This window comes from Ostrea edulis, chromosome 6 (genome assembly GCF_947568905.1).
Source record: "Ostrea edulis chromosome 6, xbOstEdul1.1, whole genome shotgun sequence".
Lineage (NCBI taxonomy): Eukaryota > Metazoa > Mollusca > Bivalvia > Ostreida > Ostreidae > Ostrea > Ostrea edulis.
This window is the reverse complement of record NC_079169.1, coordinates 68960401-68973305: the sequence shown is the minus strand read 5'-3', so window position 1 is coordinate 68973305 and position 12905 is coordinate 68960401. Positions and strand designations below refer to the sequence as shown.

At 35.0% G+C, this 12905-nt stretch overlaps 1 protein-coding gene across 1 annotated transcript in view; it reads left to right on the top strand.

The window, feature by feature from the left end:
• Window positions 1-3135: 3135 nt before the first annotated feature.
• Window positions 3136-12905, top strand: part of LOC125683331 (double-strand-break repair protein rad21 homolog) — a 38504-nt gene continuing 28734 nt past the window's right edge. The window contains exons 1-4 of the mRNA XM_048924375.2: window positions 3136-3493; window positions 6097-6271; window positions 8701-8930; window positions 11735-11841. Coding sequence (XP_048780332.1) covers window positions 6128-6271; window positions 8701-8930; window positions 11735-11841 — 481 coding nt within the window. The 5' untranslated portion in view covers window positions 3136-3493; window positions 6097-6127. The remainder of the gene's footprint in view (window positions 3494-6096; window positions 6272-8700; window positions 8931-11734; window positions 11842-12905) is intronic.

Sequence of the window (12905 nt, the reverse complement as noted above, 5' to 3'; positions counted from 1 at the left end):
CATTGCACGACGTCACAATGAAAAATACGTCATGACGAAGGTCATGACGTACATATCTACAGTCCTTTTGTGGCTGGAAATGTCAAAATAGTGTTTCCTTATTTACCACCGCTGTCAAACGGTAAACTGCAATCGCGTAAAAGTTTATGTCATATGTGTTATATTAATTCTCTTTGATATTGAAAAAGTTTCAATTTCTTCTTTATATAGCATACATGCTAAAGTAATATCCATATTACATTGTGATCTTGATATCGCCCCTAATCTACACGTATAGTTACTTTCACAATGGACTCATTTGCATAAACAGGGTTTCCGTACATTAAAAAAAATCATCATTGGCACGACATCCCGAGGTTTTTAAGTGAATGATGTTTGATTTATGGACATGTGAACTTCAGTGCCAAAGGAAAGTTAGGGGAGCAAGTTCTGGCGTCAACAGAAAATATGTTTTTCAGGCTAGATTCAACTTCGTATGTGCAAAAATCGCTGCATCTTGCATATTCAATGCAAAAATTAGACATGTTACAAGTCACAATAAACTTGCTCTCAGCACTTTTCAAATTAAGAAATTAATATGCTTTGAAGTTATATTAACTTCAACTTGCATTGGTATCTGGATATCGTGCCAATTCAACGATTTATACATACACGATACGTTTTTATCTTGATATTTGATCACGTGATACAGAGTTGATGTAGAGACTGTCGGTCTGGTGAAAAATGTATAAGAGGTCAATATGCACTTAATGATATATACATATTGTTTTTGTATAAAAGGGTTGTGTTTACAGAATTTGTCACATATTGATCTGTTTATTAATGCTTTTTTCCTGACATATTTCTATGGCCCTACTTAACACAAAACTTTACTCAAATCAATAACATCAAAACCTATGACTTTTCAACACTATACACGACCATTCCTCACGATAAATAAAGACTAGACTTTTTGACATCATAGACAGTTGCTTCTTCAACAAAAATGGTAAAAGGAAATATTCCTATCTAGTGATCAGTCATCCAAAAACTTACTTTGTTAAACACCACACTGATTCCACGCACAAGTACTCTGAACTTGAAATTAAAAATATGCTAGAGTTTCTCATTGACAATATTTTCGTGGTCTTTGGTGATCAGGTCTTCCAACAGTCTGTTGGAACTCCCACGGGCACGAATTGTGCTCCTTTGTTAGCCGACCTGTTTCTATATCCATATGAAGCAGAATTTATTTAAAAACTTGTACCTGAGAAGAAAAAATCTCTTGCCGTAGCCTTCAATTCGACATTTAGATATATCGACGACGTTTTGTCTATTAACAATAATAACTTTCATTCATATGTCGATTCTATATATCCAAGTGAGCTCGAAATAAAAGACACCACAGAGTCGTCCACTTCTGCGAACATACTTAGATATTTTATTGAAAGTAGACATAATAAACGGCAAACTGACAACTCAACTATGTGACAAACAGGATTATTTCAGCTTCTCCATCGCCAACTTCCCATTTATGTAGCAACATTCCATTATCACCTGCAACTATGGTGTTTATATCTCTCAACTGATTCGATACGCAAGAGCTTGTTCTGTGTATATATAGTCAGTTTTTAAATCGAGGTAAGCTACTGACAAACAAGTTGATGATACAGGGGTTTCAAGAGTCTCGATTGAAGTCAGCATTTCGCAAATGCTACGCAGCAGGGTTAAGGTGTCCCGAGTAAAGTTAAAATAATCATCATAAAATGTACCTCGGTGCACGTCATACTATATGACGTCACAATATAAAAGTACGTCACGACGTACAGGTCTATAGTTGTATCGCGGGGAAAATGTCATAATATTTTCTCGCTATTTATTGCCGTTATCTAGTGTTCAAGCTGTATGTGTTTTAATCTGTTTGTCAGATGACCCCCCCCCCCCCCCAATTTCTTCAATAATATATAAGTCTCATATATTTATATATAATATGTGAACGAAAGACTGTAAAGTAATCTTTACATAACTTTGTGACCTTGATATCGCCCCCGATGTGTATAGTCATTTGGAATAAAGAAAACCAACGTATGTACATATCGACTCGTTACAGGTGAAAGATGACGATATTTTATTTCGACCTAGGCATATTCAGAAAGGTAACTAGTTGCAGATTTAGGATTTTGATACGGAAGGTACAATATTTTGCCTCGTTTAGATACGATTTGGATGTGAATGTGGAAAATGCCCAACATTTGAGTTGAGATTATGGAAATTGTTATATTTGAGAGGATATTGTACCGATCTGTATCACTCTTTAAATTTACCATATTAATGTCGACATATCAAGCCCAAGCTGCAAATGATTTGAGTGTATCTTTCACCTGGAACGAGGTGATAAACAACTAAAAGTCTAGCGGATAAAAATAGCTCTACGTCACTTACATGACGACGTAATAGGTAAGCAAAGGATTTCCCCACGTGATACGATGTTTGTTAATGTATTGACAAACGATTTTTACTAAAAATGTGCGACGCTTGAAAGAATTTTACTTTTATATGAATATGCTGTTATTACTTGTTATTTTACTCGGGACACCTTAACCCCGCTGTGTATGGTCGTTATAACGATCTAGTTCGTCAATACAACATATCATTGGGTCAAATGCTGTCTGACGTGTTTCATACCGATTGTTTGGCCGTTCTTGGCACACTGATTTTGACTACGGATAACTCCGTTTACATGATCAGGATATAGGGCTCACGACGGGTGTGACCGGTCGTCAGGGGATGCTTACTCCTCCTTGGCACCTGATCCCACTTCTAGTGTGTCGAAGGGTCCGTGTTTGCCTAACTATCTATATTGTATTGCTTATAGGAGTTATGAGATTGATCACTGTTTGTTATCTTCACCTTTCATTGATCACAGCTCGTTATCTTCGCCTTTCATCTTGTAACTTTTATAAAATATCTAAAAAAAAGAAAGTTTATAAGATGTCTCATATATTTTATAAGATATCTCATTTAAACTGTATGAAATATTTTGTTTAATATAGAAACTGATTGTTATAAGTATAATACGACGATGCTAAGGCCTAGGAAGGCGAAAATGAAACTAAACTGTGAACGAATTGATGAATGATTTATTTATAAACAAATAAAATTCATACGCAAAATTTATGCAGTAGCTCCTTTCAAGATATGATTTAGATGATAGGAACTATATATTATATCTTTTATGATTTTATATATCATTTATTTATTCAATCTTTGGCATTGATCGTGTTAAAATTATTACTTTTAAGAGAAAAGTAACAAGTCTTTAATATGAACTATATTCTTCCGCCAAATTTTTTGAACGAAATTTTGAAGCGGGAAACAACAAGTGACGCCATTTTGGACGCAATTTATCGTCTGGAACGCCGTGCCGAAGTTAGAGGGAAAATGTGAACATGCGGCGGTAGCCTGCATACGTTTCATCAACAGACTGTACTTGCAAATTAAACTGATTGAGTTAGTAAGTATCATATTCCACTCTGTTACGTTTTAGCAGTATTGATGACAGCCATATTTCAGTTCATCTTCAGTGATGAAGCTTCTGCTATCTTGGAGTTCATTGATCTTCGAAGTTTGTTGTTCCATCAGATACTATTTGTTATATCTGGACTTTTCATTTTAATTCCAACACATGTATAGTGAAATATGCGGTACATATGATTGCATTTCATAGCCAATACATGAAAAGGGTTGTTTAAAATGTTCTTAATCCTCAAGACTCAGTGTCCTGGTGTAGTATTTCTTATATTTATGCAAAACATTTGAGAAAGAAAAACACAATTTCTACTGTTTTTGGCTATTTCCTTATCTGACAACTAAAGGAACAAAAGACATGTATCGTTTCTTGTGTAATGTACGTGAAATGCTTGTGTATGAGATATCCTGATTCTATTCATTGTATTTAATGCATCAAACCATTTATATTCTGATGTCAAAAGAACTCTTAGGGATGATTCCATTTGATGATTTTATTTTCAGTTGAATACATTTCAGATGGACCTGTATGTTCAAAGTACTACTTTCTTAACAAATGTTAATGTATTTCATGTAATATATTAATCCAAAGATTCCTCTGACACTTACCCCCACTTGTATACTGTGACATGTGCGGGGGAGAGTCGGAGCAGACTCCATATTGAAAAGTGGGAATTCAGCTGGTGTTGCTGCTTTACCTACCTCTTACAACTTTATTTCGCGGATCTATCTTCCAAGACACGAGGATTCAGTTATTGGAAGATTATTCTACAAATAGATCATGATTAATACGATACCATTGCTGTTTAAACGGCCCTAACACCGACAAATGAAGCATCACTTGAATTTATTATTAAGTCATCGCCTCGCCATTCCGATTCGATTTCTTTTTTATGTCAGCACATAAACACACAGAATTCCATCTTTTAAATGGCAATATCGTATTAATCTGGCATGATCTATTTGTAAATTATTAATCTAATTAATGGTATTTGACTGCTTTTCGCATTACTGAGTTTTTGTAAAAAAAAAAATATATATATATATTTATTTAGCTTAATTTATGCTGAAATCACCAACTCTAACGACCCTGGGGCCTTATTCCAAAGTATTAACCCTTAGACTGCTACGTGCAGATTGTCGCGTTGAATTTTGAGGTCCGTCATTGTTACATGCGACTATTGTCATTTTTCACAATTGAATGATTTATGGTTTTCACTTAGGCCTTGCTTTGAGTAAAACAACAAGAACTATTTCTAAGATTGTATTTGATTGGTCAAATGATATTTTCGAAAGTTTTATTAAAGTTTTCACATGGTTAAAATGAAAGCTATTGAGACACAAACTTCTGATGGAAAATCTGACAATAATCACGATTTGCAGCTCGATCTTGAAGGTTGGTCTCGTGTTGATGTTGCTCCAATAAACGCATCTTTTACTGGAAATGAAACATTAAATGTTAGGATCAGCGATTATCTTCTACCCACTAGTACCGGTACCCATTCAATTGGGAAAAATAGCGTCAAAATCAAACAAATTGGGAATTTTCTACCAATGTATCGGCAAATGATTTAAAAAAAAAAGAGAACAAAACAAGAAGCTGTCATCTCTTTATAAACTTTTTTACGGTAAAATTTGCTGTTGTGAGACATAGGGAATCATCGTGGCTCTACAATACACACGCACTGCCATGGTCTGTACTTTCAATTTAATACTAGAAGTGAACATTTTAGATAACTCGTACAATGTTTCAGACTAAGTAAATTACGATGTCAGCAGTTAATTTTTCGGCAAGTGCATTAGGAATTTTTAATCTCAAAATTGGGGGAAATCAACGATTTTGGGCATTTGGAATGGTACCGTTTATCGATACCAGTTATACGTTAAAGGAAAAAAACCTCTGAGGATGGATAATGAAAAAGCTATCTTAATTCTTAAACTGTTCATCAGAGATGTGTTCAGGCAGAGAATAAATGGCGTTCTGTAAATCTTGCCACGGTGAAAGTTGATTTTGTTTTTCCTGTCCTTTAAAAATGTCAAATTGAAAAAATATTTTAACAATGTGTGACTTGTGCTGCGTTCACTATTTAGTTCTGAAATATGAAAGAGAGTTCATATGAATAGAATGACAAGTGGAGTTAAATTTTAGTTTTTACCTTTAAATTTATTTGGAGTGTTAACTACAATTAGCATGAGGAAATGGTAACTAGGATTGAAATCTTCAACATTTTCTCATAAATTTTCATAGAAGTTTGGTACCCATAAGACAAAATAGTGGCTGAGATACATGGTTTTAAAAATTAACTGTCAATATTCATTGTAGATTTAATTATTAATGCGGCAAAATTTAAGGCAGCAACCTAAGCTTTAATATTTCATGTGTTGATTTTTATAACCATTGTACTTTGTTTTGTAGAAGTTCATAAATTGTAGCAACCTGATTTAAAAAATTGTTTTACTTTAGTGATTGCATTAAAAGACCTGAAAACCAGGAAGTGATGTTAAATGGAATTAAATTTCAGGACAGAAGTATGAAGTTGATTACTTTTATAAAATTATTTTTAATCTGGTTGTTTTTTTTTTTTTCAGGATTTAGTGAAGATATCCTGTAAATAGCAACATGTTTTATGCTCACTTTGTCCTGAGTAAAAAGGGTCCCTTGGCTCGAATTTGGTTGGCTGCACATTGGGATAAGAAATTAACCAAAGCCCATGTGTTTGAAACCAACATAGACAGCAGTGTTGAGGCAATTATGCAGCCAAAGGTATATTTTTGTAACTTTATTAAAGATAACATAAATTATGAAGTGAACTGTTATTCATGAAATTGCAGTTTTGATGAATCAGGAATATACTTTACCTCATCTTATGTGATAGATGTAATGATATGTCCACAAATGTGCAACAAAAACAATTTATATATTTATATATATATATACAGTATTGGAAATTTTCATAATAAAGGATCTCGTACAATCTTCACGAAAACTCAGTGGTCCAAAGACTGAGGCCAGTGAATTTTACGGTCGAGTCAGTGAAAATTAAAAATCAGGAAGTCATATGGGCTTGTAGACTTTTTGTAAATGACATTAAACATAATGTTGGATTTAGATATTCTAAATGTCTTAGTTGCTTCAATTTGCCATCAAAATAAAAATAAATTAAAAAAAATAGCACATAAAGTAAGTGTTTGGACATTGTGGTTTGTTTATTTCGTAAAGAATGATAACTATACTTGTAATTATACCCCCCGCAACAAGTTGTGGGGGGGGGGGGGGGGTATACTGGAATCGGGTTGTCTGTCTGTCCGTCCGTCTGTAGACGCAATGGTTTCCGGGCTCTAAAGCATTATCCTTTCCACCTACCATCACCATATCATATATATGGACTACCCATGGGATGAAGATGTTCCCTATCGATTTTGGGTTCAAAAGGTCAAGCACACTGGACATCGAAGTAGCAATATGGTTTCCGGGCTCTAAAGTGTTATCCTTTCCACCTACAGTCACCATATCATACTTATGGACTACCCATAGGATGAAGATGTTCCCTATCGATTTTGGGGTCAAAGGTCAAGCGCACTGGACATTGAAGTAGCAATATGGTTTCCGGGCTCTAAAGCGTTATCCTTTCCACCTACAGTCACCATATCAAACATATGGACTACCCATGGGATGAAGATGATCCCTATCAATTTTGGGGTCAAAAGGTCAAAGGTCACGCGCACTGGACATTGAAGTAGCAATATGGTTTCCGGGCTCTAAAGCGTTATCCTTTCCACCTACAGTCACCATATCATATATATGGACTACCCATGGGATGAAGATGATCCCTATCAATTTTGGGGTCAAAAGGTCAAAGGTCACGTGCACTGGACATTGAAGTAGCAACACTCAGAAAAGAGGTAGTTTATACCTATTACCAACACCCTTTGGGAGATTGGGGTAAGCGGGGGGTATTCTTAGTGAGCATTGCTCACAGTACCTCTTGTTGTTAACATAATTTGTATGTTGACAGGGCTCGAAATTAACATATGCCCGTCAGTCTGTGACTGGCTAAAAGTCTGGCAGACTGACATACATTTGTTTTAGTCAGTCCGATGGGACTGGTTAATTTTCTTAAGCATCATTTTGGAAAATATACTTAATATGAAATTTCATACACATTTGGCATGCTTCGATCTGTTTGATCAATCAGACGAATCTGATTCGTAAATATAAATCCCACATTTAAGTGTTACACTATTGTCTGAGGCATAATGAGTTAAATTTCATTTTAATAATATCAACGAAATATATTTGATTATTTCTGGAAAACTCTGTTGGACTGGTAATTTTTTCTGCGAACTGATTAAAATTATACCCCATCAGTCCGGCTGGACTGGTGACATAAAAAGTTAGCTTCAAGTCCTGGTTGATCACTTGAATATTAAACGAACAACTTGTTGAAACAACAAAAATGGCCGCGTTCTATATCGCACCGCACACCGGTAAATGCTGCTTTACTGCATTGTCCAATTAAACTGAACTTCGACAATTGCAGTTATCTCTGATTTTATACAATTTCTATAGTTTATAGAATTAATCAATCATTTACATTTGATGTTCGTAGAGAAAGCTACTTCCTAAGGTGCACTCGGGCTGTTTTCATGTTTGTGAAAAATGCGTGAATTTGTAGTCTTGTTTGCGGGTGAAGAGAGAGAAAATACCGTGTATGGTGTTGTTTTTCTGGTATCGACAGAAAGGATGTCTTAGGGTGGATATGAATACGAGTAATAACCATAATTTCAGTATATTAATTGTACAATTTTACAATGCATTCCATAATGTATGTGATAAACATGTGAAAATTTAGGGGGCCAGTAAATTCAGACAATTCACTGGTCCGACTGGCTAGCAAGTTTTCAATGTTTTCGTGAAGACTCGTATGATCATTAGCAACATCATTTTATTCTTCATTCACAAAAAGCGTGAAACTCAAATTATTGAGATTTAGACATATGCAAGGGAATTTCTTTGACAGCAAATTCTGGATCATATATAAAAGGGAACAAAATAAAAGAAAAAAATGTAGCAGTCATTTACTGCTACACTTGAAAGAAATGTTTTAGTTTTATCGCATGTGTCATTGGAATAATTTTATATATATATATATATATATATATATATATATATATATGTGTGTTACATTGTAGGTCAAATTAGCACTGAGGACCTCTGGTCACTTATTGCTAGGAGTGGTAAGAATTTATTCTCGTAAGGCCAAATACTTGTTGGCAGACTGCAATGAGGCATTTGTGAAGATTAAGATGGCCTTCCGTCCTGGAGTGGTGGACTTGCCAGAGGAGAACCGAGAGGCTGCCGTAGCAGCCATTACACTACAGGAAAACTTCCACGACTTTGACACTACTCTAGCTGATCTCAAGTAAATTGTTCAAGTCTGACAAACATTACAGCAAATATAGCTTTTAGAATTTGTCAATTAGGGGTGAAACAATTCACCAAGGTTTCAATTCATCACAGATTATTTTGTGAGCTTGATACACAATGTGGAACCTAGTGTTTTTCTTTTCTTTTCTTTTTTTTTTTTAGCTTTTAAGACACCTCTGGGGTGCAACAATATGCTTGCCTCTCGGTACAATACTGGGTACCAACATTTTTGACCCCGTGACCTTGGAGTTTGACCTACTTTTTGAAAACTTTAACCTTGCTAATAACTTTTGAACAATAAGTGATAGAGCTTTGATATTTCACATGAGTATTCCTTGTGACAAGACCTTTCCGTGGGTACCAACATTTTTGACCCCGTGACCTTGGAGTTTGACCTACTTTTTGAAAACTTTAACCTTGCTAATAACTTTTGAACAATAAGTGATAGAGCTTTGATATTTCACATTAGTATTCCTTGTTACAAGACCTTTCTGTTACCTTTTGACCTTGACATTTGACCTACTTTTAATATTTTTTTTACATTGGTCATAACTTCTAAATGGTAAATTATTAGAGCTTTAATATTGTACATGAGCATTTCTTTTGACAAGATCTTCCTACTGGTACCAAGTTATTTGCCCTTGTGATCTTGGCCATTATCGGGGGCATTTGTGTTTCACAAACACATCTTGTTACAACATGTTTTTAAATTTGACAGTTCAAATTAATCTGGACTGGGAATACTATACTGAACTGCTGTGTAATGTAAAGTATCATGAATCAAACCATAGCATAATGTTACCTTGATATACTGTCTTAAGGTGACTTGTTGCACCCTTAACCGGCCGCATTTTTTGCTTTATTGATTTGATTCTTCACATGGAGATTTGTTATCAAAGGAGGAAGAACCCTATTGATTTTTTGGGGTCCAAAGGTCAAGATCTTTGAGGAAAAAAAGCTTGTATATACAATTTTAGGTGCCCATATTAAAAACAATAACCCCACATCCAAATTGACATTTAAAATTCATAATCTTTATTTCTTAAATTATTTGCGAAGAAAAAATAGTTATTTTTAAAAAACACCGTCAAAATTTGTGCCATATTGGATACAGAAGTTGAAGGTTCTCATTAGCGCATGCGTATTAGCCAAGTCCTAAAGTTGCAAATAGTTGTAGATTCATTAGCAGCAGGGTCTTGCTTTAACTAAGGGCTGTTCCAGAAATGATCAAATGGGGGGGTCGGGCGGCAAATGATATTTTTTTGTGTGGGTGGTCGTATTTTTTCAGATTTTATTTGGTCCGTCGTTGGACTGTTAAAAAAATATTTATTATGGGTAGTGGGTAGTTTCTATTGTTTTATTTTGTGCCACGTGGGTGTTGGGTTTTCAGAATATTTTTATTGTCGCTCTTGTCGTGTTGGTTACAAAATTGAAAACATGCTCTCGAAATGCTGCTTTCGAAATCGGAAGTAACATAGAACTATTCGAGTTGTCGCTCTTTGCAGCGCATAACTTTCCATTACGGCACTCTTCAAATTAGAGGCGCGTTTAGTAGGGTCCCTTTGGACGTGATGGCGGCGAACTCTGTTCTGTAGATTATTACAGTTTACAGTGCATCGATTTTGGGAACATTTTGAAACCAATAGGTATTCCGTTTTCTAATAAAAATTGGCAAACCTTAGTTGATTTATACGAGGGTACCGATGCGTTATATTTATCAGTCAGTGTGATGGTGATATAGAGGCCTCCGGGTGCGGGCTCCATTAGAAGACGAACGATTCGTGGAAAAACATATCCATACCCATTTCATGATGATAGCATCGTTTGGACTCCCAATCTTTCCAACATTCCCGCCATAGATGCCTTTGATTGTTGATGTGACATCGTTTCTTCAGAACTACTGTGATACAATGTCGCACAGGCATTACCGCGTCATTGACTAGAATGTTTGTCCCGAAAACCTCGCGAGATTTGTACCGTTTTCATTTTTAAAAATATTTTTGTGGTGGGTCTGGTTAGTTTTTTTTTTTTTTTTAATTAGATGGGTCATTGTAAAATGAGTTTATCAATTTGATGGGTCATGGGGTAATTTTTTATTTTGTTTTTATGGGTGCTTGGTATATACAAAAGGTGCCTCCCGACACACACACACACACACACACACCCATGTATTTATTTCTGGAATAGCCCTAAATAAAACTTTGGAGTTAAAAGTTCAAAAATTAAAATGGAATTTTAAGGTCGATGAGTGGGTTATAAGAATTTGAGTTTAGGAGCCGCATTGGCAAGTGTATATGTCCATCCTTTGGGATATAGCAAACACACAGCAAGTAGTGTTGTCTCCAGAAAATGTTGACACTCTTATATATTCTTTAAGTACCAGATAATGTGGGATTTTAAAAAAATGAATCAATTCATCCTAGTCAATTTGTATGACAGATTAAGTTTACATAGTTGGTGTTGCTATTCTTTTCATTACAATTTTGAATACAGGGACTATGTTGTTATCGAAGTGAAATATCAAAAAACCATCGATGAAAATGTATGAAGAATAATCTTATTTTTAATAACATATGATATGTTTCATATAGTGAGGGAAGTGGATTGTTTCACCCCTTATGCCAATTTCATCATCATAACCAATATGACTATAAAGTTAGGAAGAAGCCTTTCATCTTATCTTCGTAGAAGTTTTAATTCTGGCATTAAGATTACGTTTTTAAAATGAGAGGTTTTCTTTAGCCTGAAAGTTTGTTTAAAAGAGACTCTTTTTTGTATGCATCTGTTTTGCCCTTTTAGTGACCTGGATATGCATGCACAGTTTTCTGTGAACCAGAGTCGCCCAGAAGACATCACAATGAGAGAAGATCTCTCCAGTATTGCTTTTGTGGGAGATGATGGATTTGGTTAGTATACATTTCATTTACCTTTGAAATAGTAGTTTTTTAGTTCACCTAAACTATAAGGTCAAATGAGCTTTTTTGATTGATTGCCTTTTGTCTGTCCGTAAACTTTACACATTTTTCACTTCTCCAGGCTCCGGGATCATGAAACTGTCTTAAACTTTAAGATTGTCTTAAATCAATAAAGTTGCACTTAAATCTTAAAGGACACATCGCATGTTTTTAAACTTTTTAATTTTTTCAGCAAAATTAATTCATTTCATGCCTAAAACTACTTTACATGTGTTTTAAATGAAACAGTTTGCGTAGTTTTCGAGTTTGAAAGCGATGAAATTCAAATCTTGCGATATGCATATTTTCTTCTATATTTTACGCGCCATTATCTGTGACGTCATATGCGACCTCAAGCGAGAAGATTTGAAAACAGTTGATAGCCATTTCATAAACAGATTAGATTTAATTGACAAACAAACAATTATCACATTAAAAGCTTGTAAATAACACTGCATTAGGGTGTTTTGTGCCGTTTAAGGGTGTACTTGCTGTCAGTAGAGAGGATTTGGACTGTGTTTTTATCAATTTTTCGAAGGAAGGTATGAGGGACAAGACGTGAATATTTTTTGTCGGCACACCGACTTTGCCATAAAACCCCCCCAGTAAAATTTGTCCCTGTACTTTTTCTAACAAGCACTTGGACAAATACGTAGATAAACTGCGAGAAAGTGGTTCTATCGAAGCTACGCACGGTTACATATAGGCCTACGACATATGCTTTCCGTTCTGCTCTCGAATTCAATACACACTCGCACCAACTGACCTTCACCTTGTAACAACATAGGCAGAACTTTGCTAGCAGTGTCTACCAACTGGTAGTTTTAAAAAAGAAATTTAAAGATAATTGAACTTTCAATTATAAATAATAAAATATAATATTTCCCGACTTTGAATTGAATTATAATGCTTTCATTTTTTTTTAGGAATGCGTATGTGTTTACAACAACAGCACGCCGCGCTCCCACTTCCTACGTAACAACGTGTTGATAACAAAAAAATAATGATTAGGCCTA